Source organism: Sciurus carolinensis, chromosome 9, assembly GCF_902686445.1.
Source record: "Sciurus carolinensis chromosome 9, mSciCar1.2, whole genome shotgun sequence".
NCBI lineage: Eukaryota > Metazoa > Chordata > Mammalia > Rodentia > Sciuridae > Sciurus > Sciurus carolinensis.
Window position 1 is genome coordinate 139,484,240 of NC_062221.1, and position 17,956 is coordinate 139,502,195.

Genomic DNA, 17,956 nt, shown 5'->3' on the forward strand with positions numbered 1-17,956 from the left:
ATCTTGGAAAACTAGTGACCTGGGAAAGACTAATGGGGGTACCCATCAAACTCAGGAGTTGTAGGTGAGGTATGTCCACCCGAAGCATCAGAATGGGATCTTACTTGGAATGTCTTTGCAGGTGTAAGTAAGGTAAGACTCTTACTGTGAGATCATCCTGGGCTAGAGTGGACCCCAAATCCAGCAAGTGTCTTTATAAGAGACAGAAAGGAAGAAGACAGAGATGCATGGAGGTGGTGGGGTGGGGGTGGAGTTAGAGGGATGCATCCACGGGAAATGGGAAGCGGGTGAGAAACCTCCCACAAAGACTCAGGGAGCTAGCCCTGCTGACTAGTTTTGAATTTCTGGCCTCTTGAAGTGTGAGACAGTAAGCTAAAGTTGTTTGAAGCCCCAGGTCTATGATAATTTGTTACAGCAGCTCTAGGAAACTCAGACCGAAGGGAGGCAGAGGAGGGCAGGGCAGGTAGCTCTTGTTGTAGGGTGTGTGTGTGTGTGGGTGTGTGCACGCGTGTGTGCCAGAAGCTTCTTAATACTGTATGTATTAATACATATAACTTTGATAGAGAAAGTAGAAATTGATAAGATCTCAGAAATGAAAGAATTGAAACAAACTTTATCAGATGTACAGAACAGCTGTCTAGCTGAAGGGCAAGTGAGGGAGCTGGAGACTGAACTCAGAAGACCATGGCCATTGCTGAGCAGGCAGGGGAGCGGAGAGGGCAACTAGAACTGGACCCATTCAGTGGGCGAGTCTGGACAGAAGGGAGGGGAGACTGGCAGACTAGCCAGGAGTGTCCCAGAAGCAGACCAGGATACTGTAGTAATCCCCAGATGTCACACAGTTGAAGTGAAAACACACATGGAGCCAGTAGACTAGAGAGAAGGGAGGAAGAGCCAGAAGTGTAGTCTCTAACTGCATTTAAAATGCAGCGTGAAACCTAGCATTTTAAGAGCAGGCTTCTAGGTAGATCAATGGTACAGAATAGAGGTCACGGACACAAAGCCAAATAAATACATTTTGCTCATACTAGACACAGGTGCCAAAAATATGCAATGGAGAAAAGACAGCCTGTTCAACAAATGGTGCTGGGAAAACTGGAAATCCATATGCAACAGAAAGAAACTAATGAATAGTAGTCATGGGTCATAATATATTTGCTTCTGAACTCAGATATGATTGAATTATTTATTGTTGTATTGCTGTCCCCTTTCTTTTCTGCTGATCCTTGTTGGGTTTTTTCCTCAGTTACTTTTAAAAAATCGTTTGTAGGTCCTACGGCCGGGCTCCGAAGATGATCCACCTAGAATCGAACTTTGTTCAATTCAAAGAGGAACTGTTGCCCAAGGAAGGAAACAAAGCCCTGCTCACGTTCCCCTTCCTTCATATCTATTGGACAGAATGCTGCGTAAGTGTTGGTTCCGGGAGAGGTTTGAAGCTGGGGTCTGGGCCTGTAAACTTATCCATCTTGGTCTTTCAGGTTGCCTTTGGACTGTGCTCTCTTGTCTTCATTCCTCTGCCAAATGTGTGACCATGTCATTGTGTGTTTTTGCTTCTGGCCAGTGCATAGCACCCTGGGGACCCCAAGTACATCTTAGTTCCTGGATTCCATGTCCCATGTGGTCTTGTGGTACCTTGTGGCCACCAGGTTTACTCAGTTTGAGCTGTGTTTAATTCTTACATCAGTGCCCCTTTTGTGACCCTCCACCCCATCCTGTCCTTGGTTACCATTGCCATCTCATCTGCTTGGCTGTGTGGCCGTGTCCTCCTTCACTGTCCAGGGAGCATTCCAGAACCTGGATGTTTTGCAGCTGTGTATTTATGACCCAGACATAATTCTGGGTCCTTTCTTGCTCTGTGGACTCCTAATACGACAAAGCATTTAGCAGCATACAAGGCACATAAGTCACCACCGTTGGGACCTTTTAGCCTGCAGGCAGAGCTGTAGAAGTATTTCTTTGTTTTTGTTGAGTTGGACTCTAGAGACCTGTGCCTGGTTTCCCCTGCACTTCACCCCACGTGCCTCTTCCCAGCAGAGTCACACACGGGCAACGAGTGTGCTAGTGTGTGTGAGACACTGCATACTGGGGAAGATCACTGGCCACTCAGCATTTTTACTGAGGACAATCACTTGAACCCCTCTGCCTGGCACCTATCAAAATTCCAGGAGCAAAGCAAGTGTTTGACATAAAACGTGTCGTGCACGTACCGTGTTGGCTTACTGAGGGCCTTGTACTGCAGTTGGAGGAAACCCTACCACAGTCCAGGCTCCAGATGCAGCCAGAGGCCTGGTAAGCAGAGGCCCTCCTGGCCTGCTGGCCAAACCCTTCTCTTCTTGACTCCTCATACGTAATGTCAGAGTTGATCACTTGCCCAGAGTTGTCCGATTTCTTCCTAGTTCGGTTGCTCTGTTCCCTTGATGACTAGTAAGCTGTCCCTGGGGAGCCACCCCCAAGTCTTCAGTGTCCTGCACCTGTCTATCCTTCCCATGCTTAGATCTGGCCTCCAGTGGCGATTCTTTCCTGAGTCGTTCTTTACTAAGAGTTGTGAGCATTTGCCAGCCCGTCCTCTACCCTGAGGAAGGCCCAGTGGATGTCCATTTATTCAGAGGTTATGGACCCTTTCCTGTACTTATCTGATGCCCAGGCTGCTCCAGATTTGGCCAGTGAGAAGCCACTTTAGCTGACTCCGTGTCCTTTTGAGCACTTTCTACCTTTTACACGTAACAAGATATTCTAGGTTCTTGTAGCTTTTGCCAATGTGTTGGACATGACTCTGTCTTTGAAGTCCTCATCCTTGGGCAGCAGGTGTGCTCTTGGCTGTGGGAATGTTGTTTTGTCTCCGGCCTCTCAGTAGATAGAGCTGAGCAGGCAGTGTCTTAACAGATCGTGAGTTGATAGCAGTGCCTCCAGGTGTAGCCTCCCCTCCGATAGGCTCTTGCTGTACCTTTTCCACATTTACATCCACTCTCAACAGCATCAACGTACGACTGTTCCCCTCTTCCTACAGTATGCGAAAGGTGATCTCAGAACCGCTACATGTGCCATGACTGAAACAAACCCCAGGAGCTCAGGCTTTCGTGCAGCTTGTGCTTCTCTAGACTGAGAGTGCGTCTGCAGAGAGCGTTCTGTCTGGCTCAGCTCCTCCTCCCCAGGCTCATCCTTCCCGCATTTGCCTAGCTGCTCTCGTGGGTTTGATGGTGATGTTTTATTGGGACCCTGTTAAGTTTATAAGTAACCGTGTGCAGAGCAAGCGTCTTGCTGATGTTGGGGCCTCCTAACCAGGAACAGGACTCTTCCCTCTGTGCAGGCCTGCTTTTGTGTTGTACACTTGCTGTATTTTCTTGTTAAAATTATACGACTTCGTTGATGCTATTGTAAATGGGGCTTTTGCTCCCACTGTATTGTCTAGTTATTTTTTGTGTACGTGAAGGCTGTTGATTTGTTTCTGTATTAAGTAACCCTGCTGATTCTCTGTGTGAATTAGTTTTACCATTGATTCTCTAGGCTCCGAAGTCTGGGCCTTTCCAGGTGTCCTGTCATGTCACATGCGGAGGGAGAAAGTTTACTTTTTCAGTTGTTGTGGCTGGAATTTTATCTCTGATCTGTCCTTATCAAATAGCAGAGGAGATGGTGGGTGTCTCTGCCTTGATCCTGATCTCTGTGGTAATGCCTGTAGCATTTCCCAGCACTGGACGCAGGCTGTAAGACGGAGGAATGTGCTCATGTGGCCATCCATTCTCATTTTCTCAAGAGTTTTTACTAGGAATACAAGTTGAAATTTGTTAAAGGTTTATCAGACTCCGAGGAGACGACCCTGATGTCCCTCGGGCATCTTCTGGTATCCTGAATTGTATTTGTGGGTTTCTTCTATGGAACTAGGCCTGCATCCCTGGGTGAGTCCCACTTGGCCAGCATCTTATTTTCTTAACATGACTTTGGAGTGTGCTTGCATTTTATTTAAGACTCTGCAGTCTGTGCTCACAGGTGGTTGGTCTGTGGCTTTTGTTTTGTGTTGTCTTTATGAGGTGCAGGTGTCAGAGTTGTACTCGATTCTTGAGTGGAATCTGGAAGTTTCGCCTTGTTTTCTGTTTCTGAACAGCATGTCATATTGGAGCACCCTGATCTTTAGGATGTGCTGGGATCCTGCCAAGCTGGCTGGGTCTGCACCTTTTTATAGTTGTTTCCTTAGTAACTTTCTGGATCCCTTCCATGAAAATTGGTCTGTTTCAGCCCTTTATTCATTTTAATAAGTTATTATTTTCCTTAGAAGTTATGCATTTCAGTGAAGGTTTATTTTTACTGAGGTGGCAAAAACAGTAGTCTCTTGACTTTGAGAATGTGACCCGGTTTCCCTGTTATTTCTTCTGTTTGTATTCTCTCTCTCTCTCTCTCTCTCTCTCTCTCTCTCTCTCTCTCTTTCTCTTTCTTTCTCCCTTCCTTAAAGTAGTTTGTTGATTTTTTTTTAAAGCCAGAATTTTTACTTATTAATCTGATTTACTGTTAGTTTGTTTATACCTCATTAATTTCTGCTTTTCATTTATGTTATTTCCTTCTTTATGTTTTCTTGTGGTTTACTTTGTTCTTTTACTAGTTCTTTTGAGTTTGGAATGTGTTTATTTTCATTCTTAAGTTTTGATTATTATCAATCTTTAAAGTCATGAGTGTTCTTTAATTACTAGTTTAAATATATTATAGGGTTTTATACTTATTTTTCAGAAATGATCTCTTTTGTTTGTATTTCTCATTTCACCCAGTAGTTGTTTAATAGAAAGCTTTTAGTTTCTAGAAGAAGATAATTTTTTTTTTTTTGGTGGTGCTGGGTATTGAACCCAGGGCCTTGTGCATGCTAGGCAAGCACTCTACCAACTGAGCTATATCCCCAACCCCCAGAAGATAAATTTTTTAAAAAATTTTCATTTAAAAATTTCTAGTTTTCTTGCCTTGTGATCAGAAGTGTTCTCAGGGTGTTTCTGCTTTATGGCACTTAATTTTTCTCTGTGACAAAAACAACGATGAGTTTGGTGGACACTCTGTGTGTATCTGAGGATGTTGCTCTGTCTTCAGCCTGCAGTGTTGAACAGCTGTCTGCCAGGTCTGCTCCCTGTGTGGCTTGGTGTTCCCTCCTTATGCCTGGGGTGCCCATGGTACCCATCTGGGACACTTGGATGGCTCCTGCCTGTTTCTCATCTCTCAGGAGCCACCGTCCTTTACTGCCAGGGTGTTGAAAGCTGTTGACTCGTGCCTCTGTTTCCTTGTTCTTGTTTGGGTTGTGTCATGTCCGTGTGTATCTGGCCCTCTCTTCCTGTGGCTAAAGCAGGAGTCCCGCTTCCTGATTGGTACTGTGTGTGCTCTCCTGGTTTGCCCTGGAGGGTCTTCTGTTACAGTCCTTATTTATTTGGACACTCGGTTGTCCCTGTCTTGATTCCTTGAGCTTTTGAAGTACACTTACTCTTCGAGCACTTGCAGGCTCACCCTTTCTCGTTGTCTCCCGCTGGGGTCAGCTGCTCTCTGAGGAACCCTGGGTCTGCTCACTGGAAAATGGTGTCAGGAAACCCAGATCTGGAGCGAGGCGTGCTCTCAGCCGGTACAGCTGGAGAGCGTGCTGTGCCCACGTGCGCACACTAGGTGAGCACGTTTCCTTTGCTGTCTGTGCACATGCACTTGTGTGCCCTCAGTTCAGTCAACACTTAGGCTAACCCTCGCTTCTTCCCACTATTGCAGCTCCTGTCTCCCATGGGAGAGCCTGGCACATGTTCTCCTCTGAGTGTTTGCCTGTTTGAGTAATCCTCTGATTAACCTTCCTCCTGTCTCTGCTGTTCTGGTCCCTGCAGGAGGGGCCCCAGCCTGACACTTGGCTGACCCCATGCTGGACCCTACCCCCAGCATACCTCACGTGATCTGTGGTCATCTTTAGCAGGGATGCCCTCTTTGCCTTTCTTGGTCTCTGACACCTTGTGTCAGCCCCCCAAATCATTCATCATGTCGCTTGGAGTCCCACATCTTGGCCATGCTTCCCTCTACTACCTCCTGGGCACTCTCCTCACAGCTGAGCTCTGACCACTGGGGAGGTTCCTCCTGCGAAGGCTCCCTCATCCATGTAGGCCTTGGTGCCTGCCCTATACTACTGCCCCATCGTCTCCTGTCCTGACATGTTGCCCTTCCCTGATCATGGCTCTTCCAGTGTTCATGTTGTTTTCTTGAGGAACCTGTCACCTCCCTGCCTCAACTTGGTTTCCTAAACATACTGAGTGAGGAGTGACAGCGATGTAGAGGCAGCAGATTCTCCTGAGGAGTGTTTGGAACACTGGTCTTCCTCTGCCTTGCCCTCTCTTTTGGAAGGTCTCCTCTGAAGAGTTCCTGAACACTGGCACTGAGGACTGCTTTGATGTCCCCTCAGGGTGCAGCGGCTCCTCCTAGTGCAGATACCTCCAGCCCAGCACTTGGTGGGGGCTGACTGGGGTGGGGGCACCTGAGGGTCTCACAGAAGAACAGAGAGACTTGTGCCAGTGGCTGAGGCAGCTTACCTGCTGCCACGGACCAGGAGCGAGCCGGGGGTGGCATGCTGCAGTCACGGACTACCCATCCTCTGGCTGTTTGGTTTCACCTCCAGAAATAGTGCACATGGGCTCTGGGAGCCCATGGTACATACAAGATTTAAGCTAAGTCCTAAACCTGCCATGCTTGGGATAATGTGTAGTTTATGATTAAGTTGCTGCTGCATATTTACTCATAGAAAATGGATTTTTGCAAGATGATTTTCTTCTTAATTTTTAAGTAAAGATGTTTTTGGGTCGTATTTGCTTCTAATTTAAATCAGGATGTTGTTTCTTAACTCAGTATAGAAATGATCAGTACTGCCTTTTGCAACTTCCTACTCAGTAATTTAAGCCAAAGGAGGGACTAGATACAGGATTTAAGATTTAACTCATTTGTGGATCAGTCAAGTCAGCACATGTCTGCATGAGCATTTTTCATGTGTTCTTGGAAACATGAAGAGCTGTTAAAGAGGGGAAAGTAGGACTGGTGCTGCTCTGTAGTGGGGTGCTTACCTCACGTGTGCAAGATCCTGGGTTCAGTCCCCAGCACTGCAAAAGTAAATCCATAAGCAAATAAATGAGGGGACAGTATGTATTTGAACACAGCCATTGTTTCCACAGCCCTTTGTATGCTCAGTTTTGAAATGAGACATATCTTGGTTTAGGTTTACGTAGATGGAGTCAGAGTGCTGAGCAGATGTAAGGTGCACGAGGGCAATTACAAGAGCACCACGGAGAAGGAGGCCTGTGGTTGCCCGGTTCTGCTTGGAAGGGAACTGTGCCGACCCTGTGGGCTTCTCTTAGGAGGGATGCTTTCTGGGATGCTCACGTTTGGGACTGTCAGGGAGCAGAGGAACTGGTTTTGAGGAGCAGCATGGCTCCCCACTGACTCCTGCAAGTTGGAATGGCATTAAGGGGTGTGGAAGACTGCCTTGCCTCTGGTGTGGCCCGCAAAGGGTATTGAGGTTAGAGCTGAACTAGGGGCTTATATAGAGAAAAGTGTTGTGGGGAGGCCACAGGAGTCTCCCTGGGGTTGTGTGGGCAGGCTCCCAGGCCCATGGTCAGCACAGGACAGTGTGGCAGTCCTGGGGTGATGGACACAGAGCTCTGTTGGAGCTGGGCTTTAATGTCCCTGGTAGCTTCATGGGCAGCGTGGCCTTTGGTGCCCTTCCCAGCTCCACGCCCTGCTGCCCCAGCCTACTGCTGTTCTGGAGAGTGCTCTGGGGCAGGGGCCGAGCTGTGCACCTGGGCTGTCATCCTGCTCCAGTGTGTTAGCATGCTGTGACCACTGACTGTCATCTGACACACTGTGCTATGTGAGCAGAAGGCATTAACTCGCTTTCACAGTCGTTTATTAATTTTTAGGATACAGAAGTGTACAAAGCTACAGTAAAAGATGACCTCACCAAGTGGCAGAATGTCTTGAAAGCTCATAGCTCCGTGGATTGGCTGATAGTGGTGGTTGAAAATGATGCCAAGAAAAAAAACAAAACTAACATCCTTCCCCGAACTTCTATTGTGGACAAAATAAGAAATGATTTTTGTAATAAACAGAGTGACAGGTAAGTGTATCTTTACTTTTCCCTCATTTGGTTCTGGGCGAGGCACGTCACTGGCTTCCTAGGCGGTAGCACATGTTGACTCAGCAGTGTCTGGGGAATGATGCGGGGCACGTATTCCACCCTCTGAAATTCCCATCAGGCCAGGGAGCTGTAAGCAATCACCCCCAACTGTGCTGCTGGGAGCGGAGGCTCCTGGCCCTGGAGACCCTGGGAAGACCACACAGTGGATCCTCTCTGAAGCCTGACAGTGAGAAGTCTTGCAGTCTGTGTTGACCAGGGTTCCTTGAACTTTTTTTTTTTTTTCAAACTATGGGGCTGCAATTTTATGTTTTCTGTGGCGAGCCCCTATGAAGAGTTCCCCGAAGGAAGTTGTAAATGCTGCTTTTACCCTTCACCTCAGGGCTTACCTTCCCATCTGCTGCTCTTGCTTTCTTTTTCTGCAGCACCGCTGCCTCCACCTGTCTGCATCACTGATGGCCAGGTGTCCCAGACTGGCACTTGACCTCATTCAGGCCCTAGGGGTCAGTGCTGAGCCAGACTCTGCCCTGGCATGGCGGGTCATCATTCCCATGGTTACCACAGGACAGGGGCTGCCACGGAGCTTTCCAGTGCTGTGAGAGTCACGGGAGGGGAACCAGCCTACTCTGAGAGGTGTCCTGGGAGATGGGAGGTGGGTGCAGGGTGGCGCAGCCTGCAGGGGAGGTAAGGAAGGAGCAGGACTGAGTGTCTTGGAGTGCCAACCAACCAGGGCCACACCTCTGTTTTACTACATGACCCATCCACATGTCAGCGGTACCCCAAAGAGCTGACAGTTCTGGGTGTCTTTTTCATGTTCCACACAATACCAGGCATGTAGTGATGTTCAGACTTGATTTATATGTGGCTCACATCAAGTACTGCGATCAGAGAGTTCCTCTCACTTCAGTCATGCAGCCTGCACTCGCGGGAACTTTTCTGATGGAGTGTTTGTGCTAGTTAACCAGAAGGGTCAGCCCCATTCACAAATGCTGCAGAGCTGGGCATCTGTCCCCGGAGGCTCAGCCATGTTCACAGCTGTCCTGAACAGAGCAACCTGCCACTCAGTGGGAACTGGAGAGCTGCTGTGTGTCAAAGAGCACCAGCAGCCCAGCCACGGGAGGCTGCTTTATATGGCCAAGGAAGTGTCTGTGTTGGGGGTCGTTGAGTAGAGGGTAATAGTGAGCCCATCAGTCTGAACTCAGCAAGTTTCCAATTGTGTAATGTTTTTTCCAAGGTGCCTGTTGCTTACTTTTATTTCTGTGTTTGCAATTTTTACCTAAATGCCAAAAGTATGTTTTTGCTGAACCCATTTAAAACTGATTTGCAATTTAATGACTGTTCTTTTATACTTAGTTTAACTTACTGAAATTTTTAACATTTCATTCTCAATAAGCTAAATACGCCTTATGCCATTTTGATTTTCATTAAATGTTGCAGTCTTTTAACAAACCTATATATATTTTTAACTTAAAAAACTGGATCAGATTCTCATAAATTTGAATATAGTAGTCTCTACTGACGCTTGTTTTATAACAGTATAATGTCTGTTCTTTGAAAATATGGCCCTAAAATGGCTTACAGTGGTTTTAGCTTTGTACATGTTTTAATTTTTGATTATGTTACATGTTCTTGTAGAGTATTTGGAAAAAGCTAATGAACTAAAAGAAAATGGAAGTCAACTCTTGTTTTTTTTTTTTTTTTTTTTTTGCGGTGCTGGGGATCAAACCCAGGGCCTTGTGTTTGCAAGGCAAGCACGCTACCAACTGAGCTATCTCCCCAGCCTGGAAGTCAACTCTTAAGAATTTTATTTATCTTTCCAGGTTTTTTTCATTACGCATATATACATATGCATATGTGTGTATTTTAAAGTGATATCAAACTACACACAATATCATACTTGCTATTTTCGCTTAATACATTATAAAAATTCTCCATGAACAATAAATGTGTTTTTGTGCCATTACTGTTAGCGAGTGCATAATATTCCATAGTATTAATGTATCATAGGTTATTTCTAGTCCTCTATGGAGCTGATAGGTAATCATTTACTGGTTATTGCTATAAACAATGTTGTGAACCTCTTCTAGCTCTGTGTTGTGAACATCCTTATTGCTTTAGGGTAAATTCCTTAAAGGAAAATTGCTTGGCTAAAGGTTTTGTGGACTTTTCAGACTTTGGGCAAATCCTAGAGTCCGAGGCTGACTCGTTGCTTGCTGAGCCAGACGCTGCCCCCTTTCCAATCACTGCCCATCCCTGCTCCCTTAGCTTTCTGGGCTCACCCTTTTCCAGTTCACCATCTGGGCTTGTGATGAAGTTCTGAAGCATAGTTCTTTTTTGTTAAAACATTGAGGACCTTGAGACAGGGTCTCAAGGCTTAATCAAAGTTGGGATGTGGTGACTCTCTCCTGTCTGATTGATAAGCACTAGGTCACCAAAGGAAAATGCCGTTGTTTGGTATGTGTGCCAGTTTCCATTTCCATCCCCCTGTAGGTATGTAGGGAGTTTGTTTTTGGTCAGGAATGATGTTGATAATTACATTATATTAGACACTATTATTTATAATATTAATATTAATATAAATATTAATACTGTAATACTTATTATATTAACCTGAGGATACCTTAAGGATGAGCTGCTGCACTAATAGTCTCTATCAGTTTGTAGAGTGAATAAATACACTTCAGCTTCTGGGGGGCCTCAGGAGTGGGCTGGCACTAGCCCTGCCTCTCAGGGAAGGATTCCCATCAGGGTAGTGTTCTGGCCGGGATGAATCAGTTTTCTTGGTTCTGACGACTCATGGGGTGAATGTGTAGATTGGTGCTGTTTCACCTGTTTTGCCCACTGGTGGGTAATGGCATGTATTTAGCCAATCCCTGGTGGGGCTATGCTGGGGCACAGAGAATGTGAAACCGAGCAGCAGTTCATTTTGCTCTGTGTTGATAGTGCACATAAGATATTTACTAAAGAGAAGTTGACACTCATAGTATCAAGGTTTTAAAGTCACTTTGTTTTTAAGCCTCGAAGTCCATTTATTTTTTAATTTTTATATTTTTCAACTCTATAGGTTCATCTTAGTTCTTTTATTTACATAATTTATTTTTCTTCTCTTTTTTTATTAAAATCTCATTTTTACAGACTGCATTTTAATTCATTGTACACAAATGGGGTACACCTTTTCATTTCTGTGGTTGTACACAATGTAGATTCACACCATTCATGTAATCATACATATACATAGGGTAATACTGTCTGTTTCATTCTACTATCTTTCTGTCCCACATCCCCTTATTTTTATGTTTTTGATTCATTGTACACAAATGGAGCACAACTTTTAATTTCTCTGGTTGTACACGATGTAGAGTCACATCATTCGTGTAATCATACGTGTAGTGATGTCTTGTCAGTCCACCATCTTTCCTTCACCCTTAAAATCACTTTCGAGTTCAGATTTTATCTTCCTAAATCACTGTTAGCAAGGCTAAATAGAAGTGCCTTTTCTCCCACTGGATGAGCACCTTGCCTTTTCCACACCACTGGGAACTTCCTTGAGTGCTGCTTCAGCATCTTGACACCATGGGTGTAGGCTTCCGTGGTTAAATTGCATCAGACCTATATGTGCAGGTTTTTTTTAATGGCTTACTTATTAAGACTTCCTTGAGGAGCTTAGGCTAATGGTAGAGGCTGATCTGCGGTAACAGGACAGCTTTACCTGCGGCCCTTCTATGCGACCACACAGCAGGGTGGGCTTAGTTGAGGTTGCCTCAGGGTGAGCAGGAGTGCCCAAGGGTACAGGAGGACATAACAAGTCAGTGGCCCTGGGCTGCAGTGAGAGGAACTGAGGCCAGATGCTGAGGTCCTCCTCTGCTGGGTGGGGAAATGTGAATGTCATCCTGCCACCGCAAGGAACTAGCGGATTATGAGGGGCAAGCTAGGAAGGACTGGGAGCAGGGTGTGACATGGTCACCATACCTGACAAAGACCCAGAGATGGTTCTGAGGCCAGGGCCCTCGGGAGTTCCTCTTTCCCTCTCTAGTCCACTGAGTGCAGACTGTCCTTGGAACCTCTGTGGTACCTATTGCCCATGTGGCTGCAAACCACATGGTTTGGTCCCTGCCTGACGAACAGTTTTCATCAGGGAAGGAGGGAAGGAGGGGCAGGGAAGAACTGGAGGGAGCTTCACAGACAGGCCCCCGTGTCTTTGCAGGTGTGTTGTGCTGTCCGACCCTTTGAAGGACTCTTCTCGAACTCAGGAATCCTGGAATGCCTTCCTGACCAAACTCAGGACATTGCTTCTTATGTCTTTCACCAAAAACCTAGGCAAGTTTGAGGATGACATGCGGACCTTGAGGGAGAAGAGGACTGAGCCAGGCTGGAGCTTCTGCGAATACTTCATGGTGCAGGTATTTGACTAATGATGTGACTAGACAGTTTCCACTGCTCTCCCCCTTCCTTTCTGAGCAAGGCAGCCCTCCTGGGTAGCTCTCATGGACCTGGTTTTAAGAACAGATGTCACAGTAGCCAGAGTGGACACTTCCATTACTGGCTGGAGAAGCAGAAGGTGGAGATGATGTCTGCAGATGTCCTCCTGCTTCAGGGCTTATGGCCTCCTGGAAGGGCTTTGTTCTCAGAGTCTTCTTTGGTTTATTTGGCTTTAGGGGCCTTCCGGGTATTACTGTGAATCAGACAGAGACGCCCCAGCAGTGGGAGATGGGCCTGAGCTGGAGGTGCCTGTTCCCCCCTGCTGGGCCGTGACTGAGGATGGCTTCTGGAAACATTTCCTCCTTGGTTTTGTTTTGTGACCTGAGTTCCAAGAAAGACTTGGTGCTTTATTCTAATTTGTTAGAGTGTTTGGGCTTTAAAAATTGTAGTTTCTAATCAGTTCTTACTCCTTGTTAAGAAGAAAATTCTCTAGCACAGGGAAGTGTAGTAGCTGCATTTGGGAGGGAGCCCTCCTAACAGTGCAGAGAGTGACAGGTATTACTGGCAGGGTTCCTTGCTCATGTCCACCAACTCCTAGGGGCAGAGCCCAAGTTTCACCCTTAGATACCCTTTCGTTGGTTACTGAGGACATAATGCCCTTTGAATAAATACAGGATCCATTCTAATGAGCAATTTTGAATGTTATTTTTTATTCTGGGGCTTACATCTTAGGGACATGCATGGAAGGGGATTTGAATATGCTAGCAGTGCTGTATGTGATCACCACATTGCACATCTTTCCGATCATCTTGGCTCTTCTCTCTTCAAGCTTATCAGGCATAGTGTCTGGGTATTATAAAGGAAAGGGAGAAGCTACAAGAAGTCAGGGTGTTGGTCTAGGATGGAGGTGTCAGTGTGGACTGAGATGGATGGGTGCATGGGTGGGTTTAGGAATGTGGACTGTGCAAGGGTTAATGTGCATGTGTGCATTTCCTTGCTGTGACCTTTGACAGGCCTAGAAGCATTAGCACCCCAGAAGCATGGGGCACAAGTCGTGCCCAGATCTTGGTTGCTAAACTCCATCCTCCAGAGCTCCTCGGAGAAGTGGTTTATAACTAAGCTAAGGTGGGCAATGTACGGGAGGGTCCTGGATACCAGAAAGTGAGGAATGCACAAAGAGGGGGGGCATCAGAGGCCGCAGGTGTCACCTGAAGGAGCTGCTGAAGGCCAGGGCTGCAGAATGAAAGAGGACGGGATTGGGTGTGACCCAGGGAGCAAAGTTCACCTCCATACAACATGTTAATGGGGATACTTGTTTGGTTATAAAGTCAGCTGAGTAGAAGGTTCAGCTCTTTGATCCAGGACCTCAGGCCAGTAGCAAGCACACTGCAGAGTCTCTGAGTCTCCAGTGGAACCACTACTCACATCACAGTGGGAGGCCCAGTGCAGACCCTGAACCAACCAGTCCAGGCCAGCAGCACCTGCAGTGAGACCATCGCACCATGACCTGCTTGCTAGGGGTGTGAGAAAGATACATTGTCCTTGCTAACAGTCTCATGGCAGTCATAGAAAAACATCAAGTGAACCCAGGTCGAGGGACACTAGACAAAGTAACACCAGCCCTCTTCCCAGGTGCCATGGTCAGGAAGGAAAGGGAAAGACTGAGGGACTGCAGAGACTGAGGGCAGCAGCGGCTGGGTGCCACGTGGAGTCATAGGTGGGATACTGAGCAGAACGAAGGCTGCTAGTGGAAGAGCTGACAGAATTCAAACGAGGGCTTCTGGCTGGATGGTGCTATGCTGATCATTTCTGGTTTTGATATTGCAAGTTCTGCTGGATGTTGACGTTTACGAAATGGAGTCGGGCTAGGAGGAGGGCTCATCATTTCATGGTCGCACTTCTGTACATCTCAAGTGAGTTCAGTGGTGCAGACGAGCAAGGAGAGAGCCTCTGGCCCGTGCTGTAGCAGGATGGGCTCAGTGGAAGAAGCCAGCGAGGCCCGGCACTGTGAGACTACAGAGCCGAGGACCCTGGAGCAGTGCAGCTTGTGGGTAGCAGAAGGTGCCAGCCACTAGGGCTCTGGGAAGTTGTGGTCTCAGGGTCAGACTTTCTGTCTGGAAGTGGGCTACACAGCAGTGTGCGTGTGCTCAGCACTGCTGAGCTGCACATTGAGAAGCACGCAACCTGGCCAATGTTATCTCTGTTGGGAGAATCCCTTCCCTGCAGTGCTCGGTCCCAGGAGTACTTGACAAAGGAAAGAAATGAAGGGGCAGGGTGATGCAGCACTCCTCCTGAACTCTCCTGCCACTGTGTTTGGGCTGCAGGACACAGGACTGGGGTCTGTAGGGAACAGGCCAGGTCTCCCCCTTGCTCCTAAGGGTCATGTGGGAGCTGTAACAGCTGGCACCTAAGCCTGCTGCCCATGCCGGGCCTCTTGAGCACGTTTTACATGCAGAAACCTTGTGCCAGGGCACCTTTATCATCCTGATAAGGAACCTGTGGCACGGGGTGCCAACAAGCCCAGCTGCAGCTGGAAAATGCACACCGAGCTCTGGACGTCGCTCGGGATCCCTAGCATGACCCAGGCCCTAGTACTTGGAGTCATCTGCACACAGGGTGGAGCTGGACTCCACATGCCGATTGTGCCAGTGTATAAATGTATGTGCGTGCGTACACCCTCCTGGCTCTGCCTTAAATGTGCAGTGAAGGAAATCAGAAAAGAGTCATCCCTGACAGTCTCTGTACATTTTTCATTCAACATGTGGACAACAGGTTGTCCTATGTGCTAGGGCCAAGTCCACATGCAGCGTTGGTGAACTCGTGGCATGCTCACGGCAGTGGGGGAGGGGAATGCAAGCAAGCCCTGTGAGTACTGCTGGCTGTGGGTGCCCGGGCGGGCTCGGAGGACGGAGGTGCTGGGGGGCTTCACTGAGCAGGCAATAGCCACACCTGAAGGAAGTCGAAGGGCAAACCATGTGGGTGTTGAAAGGAAGCATGAAGAAGTGCCGCAGGCCCAGGGCTGTGTGAGGACCAGGGGCAGCCACGGTGGTGGCTGAGTGAGGTACCAGACATGGTGCAGGGAGGGTGGGCGCCAGCCCTTGGGGCCCAGGGATCTCTCAGGTGGGGATTCCTCCGAGTGGGATGAGTGACTGTGCCTGAGAAGAGGGCACTGGGGAGAGCAGGCGGGAGGGCTGGGGTCAGGATTGGATGTGCCAGCGTGAGTGTCTGCTGGGCGCCCTGGAGACATAGCTCATAGATGGAGCCCCAGGTCTGGCCTGGAGTTAGGAACTGGATGTTCTTGAGGCAGAGTTGGCGCCTAAGGCCATGCCTTGGTAAGCTCACCAGATGGGAATCGGGAGTGAGGGGGAGACGTGTGCAGGTGAGCCCCAGGCCTCCAGCAGAGAGCCTGAGGGGACAAAAGAGGGACCTGGCAAGCAGGCCGAGCAAGAGCCACAGCAGGGGGCAGGTGAGAAGGGCCACAATCGTGGTGTGCTGCGGCCGCTGTCCATTGCTGCTGATGGGTCAGGTGTCCTCTTCTTGCCCTGCTCCTTTCTGCTCCCCTTCCCTTGTGTGCACAGGCACTGATGTCATCAGAGGACATTTGGCTCTGGTGGTGCGAGCATCTCTCGTGGTGCTACATGTCGGCTCTCCTGCCCCTCACGGCTGCATGTGGCTTCCAGAGCTGACCGATGTCTCTTGGTACAGGAGGAACTTGCCTTTGTCTTTGAGATGCTGCAGCAGTTCGAAGATGCCCTGGTGCAGTATGACGAGCTGGATGCCCTGTTCTCGCAGTATGTCGTCAACTTCGGGGCCGGCGGTGAGTAGAGGTCGCGGCAGTCTCTCCTCAGTTTCCCCACTTGCAGGTAGTCTCTTGCCCTCCGTCAGTCATTGTTTGTGGTTGTTATGCAAACTAGAGAAGATATGGCCTCTCAATTCCTGTAGGATATAGAATGAGGAATAAGAATTGGTCCCTTTCACTCTTAGAAGAGTGGTAAAAGCACTTAGCCACCTGTTTTCAGCTGTGAAGTCTTTTTGCCACAGCTTAGCTGTCCGCTGGTGATGCTTCTGCTTGCAGGCCTCCCACTACCACGCAAGTAGACATTTCTTTTGATTTGGTTTGTGGTACTTGAAGCTCATTGCTGTGAATTTTATGTGACACCACTGTAATGGGCATTCATCAGTCTTTAAAAACCTTGAAGTAGCTGGGCGCGGTGGCACATGCCTGTAATCCCAGCAGCTCAGGAGGCTGAGGCAGGAGGATGGCAGTTCACAGCAGCCTCAGTAATAGCAAGGTGCTAAGCAACTCAGTGAGACCCTGTCTCTAAATAAAATACAAAATAGGGCTGGGGATGGGGCTCAGTGGTTGAGTGCCCCTGAGTTCAATCCATAGTGCCCGCTCCCAAAATAAACAAACAGACAACTAAACCTAGGGCAGTTTAAAACACCAGAGCAAGCCTGGGCAAAGCTTGGTGGCCAAGGGATGGACTTGCTGAAGCACATGCTGTGGAGGGTTTCCATGTGCCAGACAGGGTCCAGAACAGCGAGGAACTTGTCCTCTCCTTCATGGAGCATGCATGGGGAGAAAGCAGATACTCAACTCCATGTCTGATAAAAGTAGGCAGAGGCCGTGGAAGGGGACAGATTGAGACAGGCAGCTGGGATAGCCCCTCTGGGCAGGTGGCTTTGACATAGAGACCTGCATGGAACGTGGGAGTGTCTGTGAGGACCGTTGGGGGTGGGGATCTGGCAGAAGGGTGTTGCTGAGTAGGGACTCACCAGTGTGCACTTTAGCATCCAAGTAGGAGTCTGCAGCAGTGAAGGTGCTGTGAGCCCTCGCTAGTCAGGTGTGTAGTAGTGCCACATACCAGTGTCAGCTCTTGCTTACAGGAACCAAAAAGACCTGGTAGTGACACCTCTTTTGGAGTGAGGAAAATAGATTAAGCAGATTTTTTTTCATAAAGATTGAATGCCTTGTTGCTGTAGAGTCTTACATTTGTTTTAAGATCATATTTGAGTTTCAGTGCTACAAATTAAAATGTTGAAAATTTGACATGCTAGGATCTTTCCCTCTTTTGCTGCCATCTCTGCCCCATGCCTACTGTCCTGTCCTCCAGGAGCTGTACTTAGTAGTTGACGTGGTTGACTTAGGGAAGTCTGTACAGGAAACCCTGCAAAGTAAGGCAGACAAGAACACCAGGATGGTCAGGTGAACAGACTGTATGCTAGTCCATAGGTAAAGGTGAGGCAGCCTGCCACACTCCTCCCAAGGACTCAGCCTGACTGGCACAGAGCCTGAGGTGTTTCTAACTCTGACCTCTCCATCTCTGCATGGCTGCCCAGGTAGTCCTTTTCCTGCTTAGGAAAGATGGTGTGCCTTGCTGCCTGGACTCTCAACTGCTGGCTCAGCCATGGGATGCCAGG

The 17,956-nt window shown here is 48.1% G+C and overlaps 1 protein-coding gene and 1 non-coding gene across 4 annotated transcripts in view; one reads left to right on the forward strand and one right to left on the reverse strand.

Moving 5' to 3' along the window:
- The window catches only part of Trappc10 (trafficking protein particle complex subunit 10), a 76,095-nt gene that overhangs the window by 18,955 nt on the left and 39,184 nt on the right, over positions 1-17,956 (forward strand). For 2 of the 3 annotated variants that reach the window (XM_047563208.1, XM_047563207.1), the window contains 4 exons: positions 1,271-1,406; positions 7,902-8,098; positions 12,321-12,516; positions 16,241-16,352. In XM_047563208.1, the coding sequence (XP_047419164.1) occupies positions 1,271-1,406; positions 7,902-8,098; positions 12,321-12,516; positions 16,241-16,352 (641 nt within the window). Of the gene's footprint in view, positions 1-1,246; positions 1,407-7,901; positions 8,099-12,320; positions 12,517-16,240; positions 16,353-17,956 lie in introns of all 3 variants that reach the window. The other variant, XM_047563209.1, reaches the window with a different exon arrangement.
- On the reverse strand, positions 4,809-4,881 carry Trnaa-agc (transfer RNA alanine (anticodon AGC)). Its single transcript has one exon. It is a non-coding gene; the product is annotated as a tRNA-Ala (tRNA).